This window comes from Triturus cristatus, chromosome 5_1, assembly GCF_964204655.1.
Source record: "Triturus cristatus chromosome 5_1, aTriCri1.1, whole genome shotgun sequence".
NCBI lineage: Eukaryota > Metazoa > Chordata > Amphibia > Caudata > Salamandridae > Triturus > Triturus cristatus.
This window is the reverse complement of record NC_140587.1, coordinates 86,116,526-86,137,188: the sequence shown is the minus strand read 5'-3', so window position 1 is coordinate 86,137,188 and position 20,663 is coordinate 86,116,526. Positions and strand designations below refer to the sequence as shown.

The following is a 20,663-nucleotide window of genomic DNA, read 5'->3' as shown; positions in this document are numbered from 1 at the left end:
GTCTGTAATTGGCAAGGATTTCCGGGTTTGCAGTAGATTTTTTTAGAAGAGGCGTAACCATGGCATGTTTCCATAGGGCTGGGACAGTGGCAAGGTCAAGAGAGGAGTTCAGAAGGTTTGTAATGATTTCTAAGGGACTGTCACAAAATTGTTTAATGATTTTGATTGGAATAGGGTCCCTAGGGGAGCCGGATTTGATGGTCTTAAGAATCACTTTTAGTTTATCTACTGAGAGAGCAGGCCAGGATTCCAGTGTGTTGCCACAAGGAGGAGTTAAATCTGAGTCAGAAAAAGAGGGTGCTTCTTTATTATTAGCATTTATATCTAGGACGATTTTATCAATTTTTTCAGTAAAAAAGAGTGCTAACGCCTGGCATTGTTGAGTGTTAAGTGGAGGTGCTGCAGCTGTAGTGTGAGCACCAGCCAATTCTTTAACTTTGTTGAATAGGGTTTTTGGCATATTGGTGGCTTCCAAGATGGTTTTTGAGACGAATGCAGCTCTTGCTTTTGCGCAGGCCGTGTGGTACAAATTCCTGGCTTCATGATAGCTTTTCTTGGCGTCAGGGGCGTAGTTTTTGCGCCAATTGCGTTCAAGCGCTTTACATTTAGATTTTTCGGCTTTTAGGCTATCATTAAACCATGGAGCCGGGTGGCGGTGTCTGCTCCCTTTAATGCAAGTAGAGGGCAAGCATTTGTTGGCGGCATCGCTAAGCCACTTTTGTGCTGCAGCCGCTAGGCTGTCCATATTTGGGCTATTACCCGGAGGGTTGTCTTGTAATGTTAAATTTAGCAATTCTAAGTTCACTGATTTCCAATTTTTCCTAGATGTATCTGGGAAATCATATTGCAAATTAAGGGAGGGAGGAAAAATGATACTGAATTTTATTAGATGGTGGTCAGACCAGCATGTGGGCATAGTAGCGAGACATTTTAGTTCTCTGATGTTGGAAAATATAGGGTCCAACAAATGGCCAGCTATGTGAGTAGGGCTAGAGTTGATCAGGGACAAATTTAGAGCCTTCAAGTCGTCAAGTAGGTTAGAACAGGAAGAGCTGGTGGGGTCGTCTAGATGCAAGTTAAAATCGCCCAGCAGGGAAAAATTACTTGAAGTAATATAATGAGGTAAGATGAGATTGGCTAAATTTGATACCCATTGAGAGGGGTTTCCTGGGGGACGATAAATCAAAAGGCCTGACATCGTGAAATTCGGGTTCAAGAAAATTTTGAAAAGGCCCGCTTCACAGTCTGGAATAGCTACTGGTTCAAGAGTGCATTTTAGATCTCTATTAAAAATAATTGCTATTCCGCCACCTAACTGTTTGTTCCTGTCTATTCTGGCAATGGCGTAGTTGTCAGGGAGGGCGGTAGCAATATCCGGTCCGGCACTGTCGTGCAACCAAGTCTCAGTTAAAAAGAGGGCACTGGGGTTGTTTTCAGCTAAAAGGTTGAAAATGTCATATTTATGTTTCGGTAATGAACGACAATTAGTACTATAAAAAACGTAATTTCGAAGCTCGTTTTTGCGCAATAATTTGCGTTTTCTGTGTCTTCTGGAGGTGTCAGGATGGGGTTGACATATTGAAGTGGTCAGTTTGCAGTTAGCGCAGGAGCGTATTCCAATTTTATGGAGATTACCTATTGAGCACCTAGGATTGGGGGTAGGGCGTAGAGCTTTCAATTCCGACGACGATCTTACCAGCCTGGATTGTACAATGGGACCGGTGGCCTCTGCCCCGTGCCCCGTCCTGGCACGGACGGGCACAGACGGGCTAGTCTTTGGCGTGTCTTCGGCGTGCCATTGGTGTGCCCGCTGCGCTCGTCCGCTGCGCTTCCGAGAGGAGAGCATGGTAATAAGTGGGAGGAGGGGGCGTGGCTACTTGGAAGGGGCGTGGCCCCGAGTCACGTGGGTGGTGACGTTTACCGGGATATTGATCTTCCCCCAAGCAGCTCTCGCGAAAAGTGCAGCAAGATAAACACAGTTAACGTTCTAAAATCAACAGAAAACAGTGCAAGTGAGTACATTTTTTAAAAAGTTGAGGAGCAACACCCCCGGCTTCCGCCTCAAGGGTAACTAGCAGATCAACACCAGCTGCAGCTCAGCACGGCGTTTTAAGCCTCCGGGAGGGGGCGTGGCTCCTTGGACTCATTCATGACATCACTCATGACATGGTCAGTGACATCACTCATGACATCACTGATGACATCTCAAATGACATCACTGATGACATCACTGATGACATCATCCTTGTGATAGAGTGGCAGACCTCCTCTCACCCTAATATAACCTTTGATACACACATTCAAAAATAGAGACTAAAATTTTCAAAACAATGGACATACCAATACCAGTTACAACAACCTCTTCAGTAATTCTAAGATCCACATACACATCCACTCATTCACCAACAGTCCTATACAGTCACTCATACATGTACTCACTCATCATATGTACTCATACACCTATACATCCTGTTACACAATGCCACTCATCCATAGAGTTACTCACACACATAGTCACTCATGCTAATAAAGAATCAAACATACATGTAATTGCATATACAGTTATACACACACCACCACACTTACTTCTAGGGAAACTTACACATACTTAGTCTTTTAAACAATCACTTATAGAAACACATACTTATTCATACAGGAACTCTTTCAATCTCTCACTCTCACATATACTCACTTATATACACCAATAGTCACATATACTAGTTTAACACATATGTAGTTACTCATAAATACACTATTGAGACAGTCATTCACTCACTAACACACCCATACACACACTCATCCACCCATACAGTCCTGCACACATGCTGTCTTCAACACATACAAACAATGAGTCACTCATTTATGCACCTATGCACTACGTAATACCCCCCACCGAACCGTGCAGACACTCAGACTGATACTCAAAAAACCAACTAATAACCTATATAGACACCCATGTAGCTACTCACCAACCCATGCAGCCACTTATACACAAAGTGAGAGACTGATACAGATATTTACATATTTAAACATTACTCACTAAGCCATGTATTCACTATGATACACTTAATCAGTCAGTTACACAATCAATTTTTCAAAAACGAATCATCCATTTAGACACTTATATACCCATTTATTCTTCCATTGACCTTGAGATATACATATATAAAACATATTTAATTTTCAGAAAAACACACATTCACTGGATGATGTCATCAGTGATGTCATCAGTGATGTCATTTGAGATGTCATGAGTGATGTCATGAGTGATGTCACTGACCATGTCATGAGTGATGTAATATGTGACGTCATCAGCAGTACATTGCGGGCGCGCGAGTTATAGTTAGCTGAAATAACTATAACAGGGGAATTTCAATGGTTTTGTACAAGTGAAAAGTCCAGCTAACTATAACACCCCTGAAACCTATGGTTTTTTCAGTGAATTTCTGAGGTTTTTTAAATGCTAATTCCTAACTATAACGTGCCTGAAACCTATGTTTTTTTCTGTGAGATATATATATATATATATATATATATATATATATATATATATATATATATATATATAAACACAAACAACTAACTTCCACAGAGTGAGCCATGGTGGAAGACACGGACTCGAGGCAGGTAAGGTACGGCATCTGTTTTATTTGATCAGATCAGCCTCAATCCCAAAATAAAAAAATGAGACGCGTTTCGGCTTGCTAGAAGCCTTTGTCAATTTGGTTGGTGCCATATTAGCAGCAATCTTTATAGCCCATCCCCCTTAAGGCATCAATAGACATAGAGAGCATACTGAGAGTCCCAAAATCGCAATACACACACTGCAATAAATCTACTCGATATCTATATGTTAATCTCAGCAATCTAACAAGTAAAAAATCATTCAGTGATATTTCAATTGCAACGTGCAAATATATAACCGGTTTGATTTGCATGCATATAAAAATAGTATAATGAACAAGCCCTCTGCCCTGGTTGGAAACTGGGTTACATATGCATTGTGCAGCCAAACCCCCATTACTTGTCACCTAGAAAATAAAAAGCAAAATGTATTGCGTTCTTTTAAAAGATTCATGCTGTTGAATTTTCCCCGCAAAATAATCAATTAACAGTACCATTATATATATATATATATTCACTGAAAAAACCATAGGTTTCAGGGACGTTATAGTTAGTTGGACATTTGACTCATATAAAATCAGAGAAATTCGCCTGTTATAGTTAGTTGAGCTAACTACAACTCGTGCGCCTGCAATGCACTGCTGATGACGTCACATATTACATCACTCATGACATGGTCAGTGACATCACTCATGACATCACTGATGACATCTCAAATGACATCGCTGATGACATCACTGATGACATCATCCAGTGAATGCGTGTTTCTGTAAAGTTAAAATATTTTTCATATATATCTATGCCAAGTTCTATTCAAGAAAAAGTCGATGTAAAAGTGCCTGAATACATTATTTAGTAGATGCATGACTGACTCAATAAGTCACTGATTGAATGTATGTTACTGAATGCATGGATTAGTGACTAGACTGCGTGAATGTCTCTCTTAGTCTCTCACTTGGTGTGTAAGCAGGTGCATGGCTTGGTGAGTAGCTACATCAGTGTGTATATGTGTTTTTCATTGATTGTATGAGTATCTGTATGGGGGTCTGACTGTCTATGTGGATGTGTGGGTGGTGTCTGACTCTGTGCATACATGTCTGAATGGCCGATTCACTGGTTCTATAGATTCAAAAGTGCATCTCAGAAGGGCTGTATAGATAGCTGACTGTGTGAACAGGTGAGTTCATTAGTGAATTGATGTCTCAGTTGTATATATGTGAGTAACTATATATGTTTTTACACACTATGGGCCCGATACACAGAATTAACTTAAGACTAAATCCTAAACTTACTACTTTGTGGTATTCACAGAATGCACTTACTACTTTTGGTATTCACAGAATGCACTTACTACTTATGGTATTCACAGAATGGATTTACGACTACTAACTTTACGTCCGCACTCGGGCCGGAAATTCCGGCCCGGAGGCGGAGCTTCCAGCCCGGAGGCGGGGCTTTCCGGCTCGGAGGCGGAGCTTCTGGGCCAGAGGCGGAGCTTCCGGGCCGGAGGTGGAGATTTCGGCCATGGCTAAATCTCCGCCACCAGCCGGAATCCCCACCTCCGGGCCGGAAGCTCCGCCTCCGGGACGGAATTTCCAGCCCGAGTGCGGACGTAAAGTTAGTAGTCGTAAATCCATTCTGTGAATAGCAAAAGTAGTAAGTTTATTCTGTGAATCGCAAAAGTAGTAAGTTCATTCTGTGAATACCAGAAGTAGTAAGTGCATTCTGTGAATACCAAAATGGTACTAAGTTTAGGATTTTGTCTTAAGTTTGTTCTGTGAATCGGCCCCGATATAATCTTTAATATCTTCCCCACAAAATATATATAGATGTACGATGTCGCGTCCAATACGCCATTCCCTCATTTTTTTGTCTCAAAACTATATCTAAAAAACTTTAAAGTGTATATGAGAGCAAGCGATAATTAAACATATTTTAAACAGTTATATATTTCTAACTCTAATAAAATTATATTATAATAAATATATTTTCTCAAAATCACATCGGGTGCGGTCTCATTGCGCACTGGCTGCACGATTACCATGTACCCATAAAAAAAGCATTTCATTAGTTCATAACATTCCCCATTGTAACAGTTCGAAAACGCCACCCATTTTAGTCAATATCTGTACTGCATTTCATTAGACACACCTCTTCTGCTTAGAGAGCTTTGTTCAAAACGTGCTCTGTAAAGTAGCCTTCCACCTTTGATACCCATACACCTAAAATTTACATTACCGAAAATGTCTCCAATACCACAGGTAATATGGTTACATACGCTGACCACAACACAACGTAATATAGTACAGCCCAGAGACAGTATCATGCATAGATAATGAACACACGGACACAGATAGATAGTGGAAGTGGATACGGGCACGTACGCTCCACTCCTTTTAATTACCATGGTGACATATCCAGTGACGTCTGTGCTGGATGTGTGTGCGGTAAGTCTAAACCAGCCTTCAGACAATGGCTGCTGGTAGCATCAACTACAACAGTAATCAATGGATCACACACAGAGATTCAATATTAAAGAATCAATAATTTATGCTGCAGTAAGGTAGGGACAGTAGATGTCAAATAATACAAAAATAATTCCATCATAAAAGAATAACAACTTGTGGTATACTGACACACAATCAATAGATCTGAAATAATACACAAAATGTTTATATCATAAACGCTCCATCAGTTCTAGTGCACTCACATAACCACATCAAAAGCATTCAACATGTGCACAGCCACCGATAATGCGTGCTGTAGACAGGCCGTACTAGTAGCAATATCTGTTGCTATCAACACTGCATCATCTGCAATACCGACTCAATCTGAATTATGAACACTGCTGTCTGCAGTGTAGGCCAGAGTGAGCGGTCACAAGGGCCCACAGATACGCCTACTCAGTTTGTCGTCAGCGAAGCAACAAAAAAGAGTGTGCAAAGCCTGCAATGATACATATGCATGGTGCAGACAGTACACACCGGAGCAATGTCTTTTCCTATAGGAATACCTCGTCTACAATAGCGACTCAATCTCAATTTTGAACACTGCTGTCTGCAGTGTAGGCCAGAGTGAGCGGTCACAAGGGCCCACAGTCACATGGCATTCACTTGAGCTCTACAGTTTGCAATACACAAACTAAAAAAAAAAGTGTGCCGAGCCTGCAGTGATGCATATGAGTGGTGCAGACAGAGCGCACTGGAGCAATATCTTTTCCTACAGGACTGCATCATCTACAATACCGACTCAATGTCAAATGTGGACATAGAAGTCTGCAATATAGGCCAGAGAGACCGTTCAGCAAGGGCACACAGCCACGTGGCATTGACTTGACCTCTACAGTTTGGAATACATTAAGCAAAAAAAAGTGTACAGAGCCTACAATGATGCGTATGAGTGCTGCAGACAGAGCACACTGGAGCAATGTTTTTTCCTACAGAACTACCTAATCTAAAATAGCGACTCCATCTGAATTATGAAAACTGCTGTCTGCAGTGTAGGTCAGAGAGAGCAATCAGCAAGAGCCCACAGCCACCTAGCATTCACTTGAGCTCTACAGTTTGCAATACACGAAGAAAAAAAATCGTGCAGATCCTGCAATGATGCATATCAGTGGTGCAGACAGAGCGCACTGGAGCAATGTCAATTCCTACAGGACTGCATCATCTACAATACCGACTCAATGTCAAATGTGAACACTGAAGTCTGCAGTATAGGCCAGAGAGAGTGTTCATCAAGGGCCCACAGTCATGTAGCATTGACTTGAGCTCTACAGTTTGCAATACATGAAGCAAAGAAAACGTGTGCTGAGCCTGCAATGATGCGTATGAGTGGTGGAGACAGAGCACATTACAGCAATCTCTTCTCTTACAGGACTGCATCATCTACAATAGCAACTCGATCTGAATTGTGAACACTACTGTCTGCATTGTTAATTAAAAGCAGTATTCACACACACAACCATCAATACTTTTTCTCACTCCCTCTTTACAAAATAAAACAACATAAATTACAGAGAACTCTACAATGAATAAATCAAAAGAATTTGAATTGGGATTTCATCTCTCCACAGTATACACTATTCACTGTTTCTTTGGACTTCCAAGATACATTTGGTAATTTCACTAAACCTATAACTGATATAAAAAAACTTCTTGAAACAAGTATACTAAAACAATATTGTGTATGTTTCAATAGACGTTCTAATTACTTAACTACTGGAAACAATCACCACGCAATCTAAAGTGTGAACCCTGCAAACTGAAGTCTACACCAAATCCAGTGGTCATTCACAACTCACAGCCACATACCGTTGGATTCGGAAGCACGGAGTTAGTTGCACCTGATCAGAGGGGGTACACAAAGATCATCACAGACTTTAACTTATGACATCCTCAATCATAGAATCAAGACCCCATTTCACTGTTTGCACCGACTACTGTCAACCAAGCCCAATAATCATGTGCAGCAGTTAGGTATGGAATCACAGACTATGATGCACCTCAACACAGGAACTTCTGAAAAAAGCAAGCAGCAGGTAATATCGGACATCATCCATTGTGGGATCAAGACACCTTTCCACAGTTGTGACCTAAAGTTAGATAAACCTGATCGAAGAGAGTACCTTCATCTCCACTCTCAAATGCAGTTCTAATATCGTCCATTGTGGAGTCAACACACCGTTCTACTTTTAGAACCTAGAGTTGGTTGCAGCTGGTAGAATGGAATACCTCCATCTCCACTCTCAGATACAGTTCTAACATCATCCATTGTGGGATCAACACACCATTCCACTGTTGGGACCTAGAGTTATTTGCACCTCACCGGAGGGGGTACACAGAAATCATCACAAACTGTAACTTCTAACATCCTCAATCACATAATTAAGACCCCATTTCACTGTTTGGACCTGCTCTACCGCGGTGTATTCCAGCAAACCAGTCAACTAAGCCCAATAACCATGTGCAGCACTTAACTACAGAAGCACAGAATCTGAAGCACCTCAACAGACGGAGTTCTGTGAAAAACCAGCAACAGGTAATATCGGACATCGTCCATTGTGTGATCAAGACACCATTCCACTGTTGGTACCTAGAGTTGGTTGCGCCTCATCAGAAGCTATACACAAAAATCATCACACACTTTAACTTCTGACATCCTCAATCTTAGAATTAAGACCTTGTTTCACTGTTCGAACATGCTGTACCGCTGTGTACTCTAGCAACTGCAATAAACCATGCCTAATAATCATGTGCAGCAGTTAACTACAGAGGCACAGAGTCTAATCCACCTCAACGCAAGGAGTTCTGTAAAAATTAAGCAGAATGTAATATCGGACATCTTCCAATGTGAAATCAAGACAACGTTCCACTGTTGAAACCTAGAGTTGGTTCCACCTGGTCAAAGGGAGTACCTTCATCTCCACTCTCACATGCAGTTCTAACATCATCCATTATGGCATCAAGACACCGTTCCACTGTTGGGACCCAGAGTTGGTTGCAGCTGGTCAAAGAGGAGTACCTTCATCTCCACTTGCAGATGCAGTTCTAACATCGCCCATTGTGGGATCAAGACACCGTTCCACTGTTCGGACCTAGAGTTGGTTGCACCTGATCAGAGGGGGTACACCAAAATCATCACAGACTTTATCTTCTGACATCCTCAATCATAGAATCAGGACCCCGTTTCATTGTTCGGACCTGCTGTACCGTGCTATAGTCCAGCAACTACAGTCAACAAAGCCCAATAATCCTGTACCGCAGTTAGCTACGGAAGCACAGAGTGTGATGCATCTCAATTATCGGACATCATCAATTATGGGATCAAGACACCATTCCACTGTTGGGACCCAGAGTTGGTTGCAGCTGGTCGAAGGGAGTACCTTCATCTCCGCTGTCACATACAGTTCTAACATCGTCCACTATGGTATCAAAACACCATTCCACTGTCGGTACCTGTGGGACTACTGTGTTACTATTATACAGAGCACTCCACGCTCGTGGGCCTCAGGCTGGGCTCTGTGTACCTGTGTGGCGGTAGCCAGCGTTAATCTCAGGAGCCTTCCGAGCTTGCAGACCTCGGCCCAGGACCTTCCACCGGCACGTGGTCGGCCCTCTTTCACATACAGCGGTGTCAAAAGGTAAACTGTGGGGCATATATGCGTCACAGCGGCCATGACGGTTTCTGAGTACCAGCAGGCTGAGAGCATTATTCACGCACCCACCTTCACTCACAGCATCAGCCTCGTGGCGGTGTGAGCTACGCAGACCCGGCAGACACGTTCTCCAATCCGGAAGAGAACCACACCCAAAGAAACGTGCCCTTTATTCATACCCCTAGGCTAGCCTTGCATACAGCGAGCCAGCCCACTTCCCTAAACATTCGAGGGGGAAGGCACGTACGCGCTACCATTCGGTAATCTTCCCTACTGAGTGTACTATCATGGTTGTGTCCACTGTCCACTTCACTCAATAGACCATCAGTGTATGTTGACATGTACATGTCTGTTCTCTGCATACTCAAGTCTGTCCGGCACATCCCCTCAAGACTTTGCATTGTATACTTTTATAATCAAGAATTACTTGCCACCTTCGCACATACTTCGCTCTCATCTCGCCCCGCATTCTGCTTAGTGAGGCAGAGGTGCCATGCCATGTCTAGTTTGTATACATGGCTAGCCACGGTTCCCACAGTAAGTAGTGTCATTGAGTCTGCTACGTGCACATGTTGTTTGTCATGTTGAATGTCATTATATAAGGTAGCGCGTTTATTCACGAGCAGTGGCTTATTCCATTTACATATTGCTGTCTTAAAGAGCATACAAATGTTTTTCTCACAGGTGAATAGTGCGACCACAATGGCAGTCATTCATTACTATCCAAGAATGTCCAACTACACAGCGCTTCTAAGCGCACAGCCACCAATATTGCGTCCTTTCTTAAACGGACGCCAACTCCCACAATCACACCCACATTCACACAGCTTTCTAACGACAGTTATCTGCTTCTCAATAACATACACTCCTACGGAATATGAGCTGGCATACCGCATGTCCTTACTCTTTCAAACACAGCAACTTCCTGTGGCAATATCTATTCCCACCCACACAAACTAACTCCCAAACTTCAACTTGCCCTTCAATTCCTAGTTTGAAAACACATTTCAAGAAACAAACCAAACTAAACCTTTGTTTAGAACAGAAGTCTCCCTTACTTCTGCAAAAGAAATTTATCGACTGCAGATACCAAGAACTTCAAATAAAATACACTCCCTTTTAAATATGAACTGCCAATTACACTTTGTGAATTGTTACACAATTTTCAACACATGTCACACTCAAGGTCTGGCACACTTTTTTAACACATTCTCCTACAGCCTTCTAACATGCTTTCAAACTGTTCTTCTTTTAATACCAGACTACATTCAGACATTCTTTCGATCATCTCTGGAATAACAGGAACAGTGCCCATAATTCTCCCCCTCTTTGCGGCAATCCTACTACTAATTCTACTTCTAGAAATGGCTACGCTGTCTATGGTAACAACTATGTCTGACAGAATATGCCTCTACACCAAGTTACATCACTACTATCTATTATCGGAGCTAGCTACAACATAACATTTATCTACACTTATGCAATATGCGTACAACCATCGTTTGATTACATAACGTGCCCATTCGACTGGCGAATGGATGTATGCCTTGCCAACATCTCAACAATCGCTCCAGATATCTATCAGATATCTATCAGGTAATGTAGTATCTTGAAAACCATGAACGTGATTGTTCTGGCAGCGGAGCAATGGAGAATGCAATGAAAAAAGGAATCGCAGTGCAATGGGATTTCTGCGCAGCCGCAAAAGATCTCCTGCAACGTGCAACCTTTCAGATTGCCTGCCCATTCAAATTACCGCTCCAACATTCGAGGAACATTACTTTCCCTTCGAGGATATGAATTGAATCGCTTCGCTTTTCTCACACGATGGCAACAATAGCGTCTTGGAACATTACGCATCTCAAGCAGCTGAAGAATTTCTGGACTGGAATCTCCAAGACTTGTAAGAAACTCACATTATTCTTGAATGGATTTTTTTCCATCTTTTTGGACTTTTTCCTTTAAATTTTTTATAATACATTTGAATCCTACTACTTTGATATATTAACTTTCTAAGTATACTCAGACATTTGAACTCTATCCTCATTATTCCCCCTTACGTCTCCAGTGTAACCAGGAATCGGTGATGTAGGGCCTGTGCAAATACGCTATTTACTTCCAAAATTAACCTAAACCTGACACCCATTTAGAAACCACATCTATTCTTTGTGCACACACCTCTCTGCCTGCCTGTTATTCACAACGCCCTTTCACACATTTTTACTCAAAGTCAGCCTCTGCTCAGAACCTCACGATAAAAATGTAAAAAGACAACTTTGTTTATGGACTGGTTGGCACAGTGTGGTAATCGTAAACTACCTTTATTTTCATTATACAATGTATTTATTCATGTCTAATAGCTATTCAGTAGGTTATATAGACCTGTAACATATAATGTGCAATTCACTTATGCAGGAGCTTCGATTTGACTACAGCAGAAGCAATTGGAGTTTGTCTAAGCTCGATGCCATAGCTCTCTACACAAGAATGTTTTTTTGAAACAGCTGAAGACAATAATGTACGGTTTGACTACAGAGGTACCGAATGTGCTTCTCAGAAGCAAAATGTTTGTATTCATCCTCAAAGTTCCAAAGTGGGTAGAACTAGTACCAATTCTGACACGCACCACATTGAATCTACTGTACAACAGATTACTAACTATTCTACTGTTGTTAATTTTCTGTTACAAAAAAGCACTGCCAAGGTACATAAAAAGTTTGATGACTACATTTTGCAATTTTTTTAATGTATTTATTTTCTTAAACGATACATGTGGTAATAGTATCCTACCTTTATTTTCTTTATAGAATGTAGAGTCATTCAAGTGTAATAGCTATTGTTTATTTCACATACAACTGTAACATGTAATATACAATTCACCGATGCCGGAGCTTACGCTTGAATACAGCAGAAGTGGTTCAACTTTGCAGCAGCTGGATACCCTGGCTCTTGCACCAGTGGGTCCAATTATGGCACTTAAATAAAGACACTTTCTATATAATTTTCAAACTCCATCCCTTTATTACACGCAACCACTTTCTTAGACACAACTCATTATACCATTTTCCTTCTCTGGCATTGCAACATTCCGCATTATATTCTTCACAATTATTCCTTTATTTCTGCTTCCTAAAACACCACATTCGACTCATCAGACCAATAGGGATGAGTCGTTTGTTTCACACTCCCTGTATAGAATAAACGCACACTAACACTACTTACACAGGTATGCTACAACGGTCAGTATCCTGCAGCGCCCACAGCACATCACTTCACAGCAATAAACTCACGACTTACACTCACAGTTTCATCCCCGAGTCTTCATACCGATACCACTAAGTACTTTGCTTCCCACTCCCGCTATACTCTAAACGCATACTAACACCACCTGCACAGATATGCTACAGCGCCCACTATGCTACAGCGCCCAGAGCACATCACTTTATAGGACTCAGCTCACAGTTTAGAAGCACGGTTTCATCCCAGAGTGTACTGGCACCTCACCTCAGCACCATCTCACAGTGGGCAAAACAACACTTTCACACCAGTAGGGATAAATAATTTGCTTCACCCTCCCTATGTAGCACACCCTACCCACCCTACAAACCTCACAGCACTCCTACCATCCTCTTTCCCAATTTTTTCATCCCTTTTTTCCCCTTACTCGCTTCAACGGAATCACAAAATGGCGGCCAACACTTCCTATTTGCAACCGCTCGCAGCCAATCACCAGCAAGCGCTTGCTCGTAATGCCTCAGCCAATCAGATGGTAGAATTCCCAAATATCGATATCTGTAAATGTTGATATTTCTCAAAATCTATTGAACGGATTTACACCAAATAAACAAAACATGCTTTCTAGACAAAGACCCTTCTCCCTTCCAAATTTGGGCTAATTCGGTTCACCCGTTCGACCTGTAGCCTTGTCTAAAATTTCCTATGGAAATTAACATTGAAAAAACACATTTTGGGACCCCTTTTTTTTCCTGGCCCCCCCTTCATGGATCACCCCCAAACTTTCAACATAGGAGCTGATCTCAACAAAGAATTTGTTTTCAAACTTTTGAGAAGATTCGTCAATCGGTGCCAAAGTTATTGGCAATAGAATGTTGCCATTTTCCTATGGTAACTAGGTCCTAACTATAACTACCTACTACCTATATGTATATATATATGGTTCACTGAGGACTTTATAGTGAGCAGTAATTGTGCGTATCTTACATTTCAAAGGTGAAAATGAATTGCACTACATCCCCCATAATGCCTACAGCACTGTCTGATTGCAGCTTCCCCATTCAGGGGCGTGTCATTGTTGGTCAATGTATGAGGGGACAGGCACATATATGTAAGCAGTACGCTTACCTTCCGCCAAAAGCCTTAGAAAAAGCTAATCAGCGAAACGCGTCAGGCATCGCGAAAGGCTGCTTTTAACCTACCTGCTGCATTAACTCTGCCCATACCTGTGACTGAGGCTGGTAACCTCCGTCGTGTCTTCGAGTGCTGCTCAATTGGGACTACCACGTGTTTGCATCTAAAGACGGCGGCCCGGCTGTCGAGGAAGCACCACCCCAGAATGAAGGGGGCCGTGAGGTCGGATACACTGGCCTTGATATGGAGGAGCAGCGCAGGATTAAGGACAGGTTTCCGTAGCGGGGGTTCACTGAGGACTTTATAGTGAGCAGTAATTGTGCGTATCTTACATTTTAAAGGTGAAAATGAATTGCACTACATCCCCCATAATGCCTACAGCACTGTCTGATTGCAGCTGCCCCATTCAGGGGCGTGTCATTGTTGGTCAATATATGAGGGGACAGGCACACCGCAGTACGCTTACCTTCCGCCAAAAGCCTTTGAAAAAGCTAATCAGCGAAACGCGTCAGGCATTGCGAAAGGCTGCTTTTAACCTACCTGCTGCATTAACTCTGCCCATACCTGTGACTGAGGCTGGTAACCTCCGTCGTGTCTTCGAGTGCTGCTCAATTGGGACTACCACGTGTTTGCATATATATATGTATATAAAACACCATGGGCAGCCAACCGCTCCCTGTGCACAGTCACCAAATTAAAACATTTACACAATATAAACGAGTGTCATTTTAAATAATGCAGCTCTACTAGCTTCCTCAAGGGGACACTGCATCAATTCATAAACAACAGTATTATTGATTGTGAAAAGGTGACCACATCACTATACAAGGTAAGCCTACAGACTTTGTCAAAGAGTCTCCACATCATTATGTAAAGGCAAACCTATTGGCTTTGTCAAGGGGGTGACCACATCATTATAGAAAGAAAAACCTATTAGCTCTGTCAAGAGGGTGGCAATTATACAAGCCAATAGTATAACACACTTATTAAAGCCTTCCTTTTCCCTTTCAACGGCCATCTAATGCAGCCATAACTCAAACCACAATAAAACCCTGATGTCTTAGCTGAAGAATAAAAGCTCAATCTTCAAAAATGATTTAAAACACAAGCAACTTTTTCTGGAGTCATGTTGTACATACCCCAGGAGACATAGAGTTACCTTTAATAATTGATTTCAGGGGGCTGCTGCTCTCACTTAAGCCCCACCCCAATAACTCTTCTGTAACATGTTAGGGTTGTCCTTTCACAGATTTGGGCACCACAGAGCAGAATAAATATCAAATCAGTCCATGAAGGGCATTATGAGGCACTGCTAACCAGGAGCAGTGAATACTACATGAGCCTCCTAAACCATGTATTTGTGTGTGTGTGTGGATGTGTGTGTGTGTGTGTGTGTGTATATATATATATATATATATATTATCTACTGGCGGTCGCCAGTAGATAGTTATAGTTAGGACCGTGTTTCCATAGGAAATATGCAACATTCTATTTGGAATAACTTTGGCGCCGGTTGACGAATCCTCGCGAAATTCTCAAAATAGGTGGGGCGCTCCGCTCCGCTCCGCTCCGCTCCTACCCTGAAAGTCTCGGGGGGATTCGTCAAGCGGGGGCTGAGAAAAAGGGGGGGTCCGAAAACACGTTTTCCCCATGCATTTTTCCATAGGACCTTTAGTCCGAGCTACAGCCCGAACGGCTGAACAGAATTACTTGAAATTTGGCAGAGAGGTAGCCGTCAGGTCAGGGATGTGCCTTTTGAAGGTCTCGTGTAAATCTGTTCAGTATTTCCTGAGAAAATAGCATTTAAATCAATATATATATCTATAGGCGCGCTCCGAGCGCGTACCGTAAGCTTACCGTACGCGCACGCTGCCGTGCACGAGCGTGATTCTGATGGGTTGTTAGATCTCAGTAAACATTCGAATCGGTCGAAACCAGGAAGTGTCGGCCGCCATTTTGTCTCTCGCAGTCTGAGGGGGTGAAAAACAAAGGTGGAGAATGTGAAAAGGGGGCAGGGTGGACAGTTCCTGACCCCCTAGCCTTTGTCAGGGGGTCCCAGAAGGACCCCCAAGGGCAAAATTTTATTTTAATTTTTTTTCAAAAAATCGCCGAATGCGCGTAGTGTATGCGCACGGCGTAAGCGGAAAAATTCCGCGAACTTCGCGTAATTACGCGTACCGTGCGCGCACGGCAAAAAAAAAATTTCAAAAAGGAAAGCTTAAAAAAAAATTTTAAAAATTGTGAGGTAAGGTTGGCTCTTAAAAGAGCCGTTGGGTTAATACAGGGATGGAGGAAAGAAAGAATGGGAATATTATGAGCGTCTACAAACGTGCTAGTCTATCTTATTGTTAATAAGGGAAACACTGGTCTCCCCAAAAACAATAAGACCACAACACGTTGTACACCTCATTGAAACCCTTCAAAATCGAGGGTTAATGTCCAGAGGAGCAGAAGAAGGTGATGCTCCCACCTCAGAGGAAGGGCTCAGCTGAGCTGCCGATGATGTACTCGGCTGAGCTTCTGAGGTTGGGCTCCGGTGACCTACTGAAGAGTTTTCTTCAGTATGTCAAGCAAAGGTCCTGGGATGTTTATCCCTAATGTGTCTCCTCATAGAGTGATTTCCAAAGGAATACTTCTTCCTTGGATCTCCTCTAGATAAAACACGGTCACAAAGTGTGCAAGTGACCAATGGAGCATTGACCTTTTTCTGCCCCTCTGGAAAAGTAAAATACTCCCACACAAAAGAATCCTTTTGTTTCCTCCTTCTCTCTCTGATGATGGTGCTGCTAGGCTCACTGTCAGAAGAGGTCTGCTGCTCTGCCATTGTATCTCAATGTCAATTCAGCTCCTTCTCCTAGGGGATCTCAAGCAGTAATGAGGGGAATGGGTGTGGTGTGGGAAGTTTCTGGAACTGAAAGTAGTTTCAACCAATGAAAAGTGTTCTTTGTGGATCACATGACCTACCGTGCGCGCTCCGTAAGCTTACGGTACGCGCTCGTAAACAAGTACGCATGCGCAAACATGACGCTTACGGAGCGCTTACGGAGCGCGTACGTAAGACGCACTCGCGCATGCGCATTACACGCCCCTGCATAAACGCGACGTTGCTTCCGCGCAACGCACATGCGTGTACGCGTACGTCACGTACGTATCACGTAAGCGCACTGTACTTATGACGTACGGAGCGCGTAGCGTCAGCTTACCGTACGCGCATCGTATCACGTAAGCGCACCGTACTTATGACGTGCGGAGCGCGTAGCGTCAGCTTACCGTACGCGCACAGTAAAAAATTCATTAAAAAAAAAATTAACCATTCCATAATGCAGGATATAGTACATATATTATTTTATACATAGGTTTACCAAAAATCCAAAAAAAAAATTTGCATTTAAAAAACCGTACAAATTCACTGAAATAACCATAGGTTTCACACACGTTATAGTTAGGAATTAGCATTTAAAAAACCTTGCAAATTCACTGAAAAAACCATAGGTTTCACACATGTTATAGTTAGCTGGACATTTCACTCGTAAAAAACCAATGAAATTCCCCCGTTATAGTTAGTGCAGGCAACTATAACTCACGCGACCGCAATCCTCTGTTGATGCTAATACTGTATCTTTAGCTATACATATATTACAAATATTTATTTTTCATAAAGACACATATGTCATCAGTGATGTAATATTTGACATCATCAGCAGAGGATTGCGGTCGCGTGAGTTATAGTTGCCTGCACTAACTATAACGGGGGAATTTCATTGGTTTTTTACGAGTGAAATGTCCAGCTAACTATAACATGTGTGAAACCTATGGTTTTTTCAGTGAATTTGCAAGGTTTTTTAAATGCTAATTCCTAACTATAACGTGTGTGAAACCTATGGTTTTTTCAGTGAATATATATATATATATATATATATATATATATATATATATATATATATATATATATATATATATATAGTGTTTTTATTTACCTTACAAATTGTTACCATGCATGGTAAAGGCATGTGTTGTAATGTCATATATTTGTGTGAGATGTGAATCCCTGTGTGAGACCTTTGCTCATGGGATATTCTGCACAGCAGGCAGAAGCACACTAACACACACACAGGCACATTTAGCTACAGGTGAGGCACAGTGCAGTGAAGCGCATACCTTGTGTTCTTGGGCAGCCTCTTCTATGGGGATCACTTTGTGAAACGTGTGCTCTCGGGACATGCTGCACACCAGACAGAGTACCATTTGGTCATCCTCACAGTATAGCTTCAGAGGTTCTTGATGCTTTTTGCAGAGATCTTGTGGTTTCCTTTGAGTCAGTTGAAGTTGTTTGATGTTTTCTACCATATTTGCAAGTTGCCTGTTAGTGATTAGCTTCTGAAGCTGAGGTTTTGCTCTGCACTCAGGACACAAGGCATTGTCGCCAGACCCCCTCCAGTACTCGGTGATACAGGGACGACAGAAGTTGTGTCCACACTCTGTAATCACCGGATCATTAAAAAACTCCAGACAAATGGAACATGAGGCTTCTTCTTGGAGGTTTCTCTCAGGTTGTAAAGCAGCCATGGCTCTCGGAAGAGAGTGATTACATATAATGCGTCTCTCTCTGCACTGAGCAGAAACAAGGAGTGCCTATCACCTGGTATGTGAACTCTGATCACAAGAGTTGAGACCAATCACCTCACACTGTTTAAATTGCAGACTTTTATCCCAGAGGCTGGGATAGTGTCTGAGAAATCTCAGTCCAAAGGTCCAGTGCAGTTTCACATGTAACATAACTCATTAAAGGGCTACATGGTAGAATGCACACAGCTTTTCTCTAAGTCACACAATCAGTCAAGCTACTTCACCCTACACCACTCCACTCTACAGCATCTCTTTGCCTCAACACTCTACCACACTTCACTCTAGGATGCTATACTCCATGCCGCTCCATGCCACTTTAGAAAATTCCGCTTTATGCCACTCTACTCCACTCTGAAACACTCCACTCTATGCTACTCCACTCCACTCTACTCTATAACACTCCACTCTACAACACTCTACAACACTCTACTCCTCTCTTATCAATGGCACTCCACTCTAGGACACTCTAACCTATGCCACTCTACTCCATTCTGACAGACTACTTCATTCTTTGACACTCCAATCTACAACAACCCTACTACACAACACTCTTCTCAACGCCACTCTACTCTGTGCCACTCCACAACACTTTACTCCATGCCACCCCACCCACTCTATGCCACTCTATGCCACTCCACTCCACTCACCTGTGTGCTAATCTGCTCTACGCCACTTACTCTACTCTATGCCACTCTACTCCACTCGCCTTCATGCAAAGGTTTGACCATTCTAACATTTAGCCATGCTCAACAGCAGCCACGCTGGTGTACAACATGGTTAAAACACATTGATGTATTTTGTTCACATGCTAGTCAGAAGACAGTCTGGATCAGTATGAAAGAATAATAAAAGGCATGCTTTGTATCAAAGGCAAATAGTGCACCTGCACATCAATTCAATGATTTTGACAGTGGACCTGCATCGCAGCCATGCCTTGTTTCATTTACAGAAAAAGCTAGAGAAAATAAGTGTGGCTGGCATCATCAAAAAGGCAAATCTTTCTCTGTGGGCATCTCAAATTCTGGTCCCAAGAATCTCAATCAAATGTAGCTGCAAAAGATTTGTGTGGCATTCTGACTCATGCTCATTCATTCACGCTCCACAGTTCTCCAGCCTCTAGAATTGTGGACCTCACCACCTATAACAGCTTGATGCTCTCTTCATCACAGAAACATGAATATCACCAATATCCTCACACATTATATTTGTCTGTGTTTTTATAAATCACACTGTGCATATAAGAGGGGAGAAGGCCATGCTGTGATCCATACATTCTCCAGATGACACTCTACTCCAGGGAGTTCCTGGCATGCTACTTGCCACTCTCTGCAATTCAGACTGCCACCATCCACCTCACCTACACACCATCCAGACAAAAAAAGAACTTGATGGATTGAATTCTCAGATCTTCTCACAACTTTATCCATCTATCACACCAACAACATCTTGCTGAGAGACTTTTAACCTCCCAGGCAAGGCATGTGCAAAATAACAAAACATTCTTCTCAACCTTATTCACACACTCATCATGGTGCAGAATGTCACCCCCCTAACACACTGCAAATGCCATATCCTTCTCAAAATCAGCATTCATTCAATACAACCCCATCCCCCTACTGCTGGACTGGACCAACCAAGTCATCCCTATCTCCCTTTTCAGCATTTACCCTGTGTTGAAAAGTGGATATTTGAGAGGGATCGGTCGGCACCTAACACCAGCAATCAAGCCACAAACATGGTACTCAGTCCTAAATAGGTTCTCTATAAATGTGTCCCTTGCTTAACCCTGGTAGCTGTCACTGAGTAATGTGGCTTAACTTAGGAGACAGGCATGTGAAGCACCTAAAAACAACATTAAATTAAATAAGTAAAGCACAGCACACAATAA

The 20,663-nt window shown here is 42.4% G+C and overlaps 1 protein-coding gene across 1 annotated transcript in view; it reads right to left on the bottom strand.

Annotated features, from left to right (window-relative positions):
- Positions 1 to 18,773, bottom strand: part of LOC146830278 (E3 ubiquitin-protein ligase TRIM39-like) — a 210,551-nt gene extending 191,778 nt beyond the window's left edge. The window contains exon 1 of the mRNA XM_085604036.1: positions 18,308 to 18,773. Coding sequence (XP_085460162.1) covers positions 18,308 to 18,715 — 408 coding nt within the window. The 5' untranslated portion in view covers positions 18,716 to 18,773. The remainder of the gene's footprint in view (positions 1 to 18,307) is intronic.
- Between the last annotated feature and the right edge of the window lie 1,890 nt (positions 18,774 to 20,663).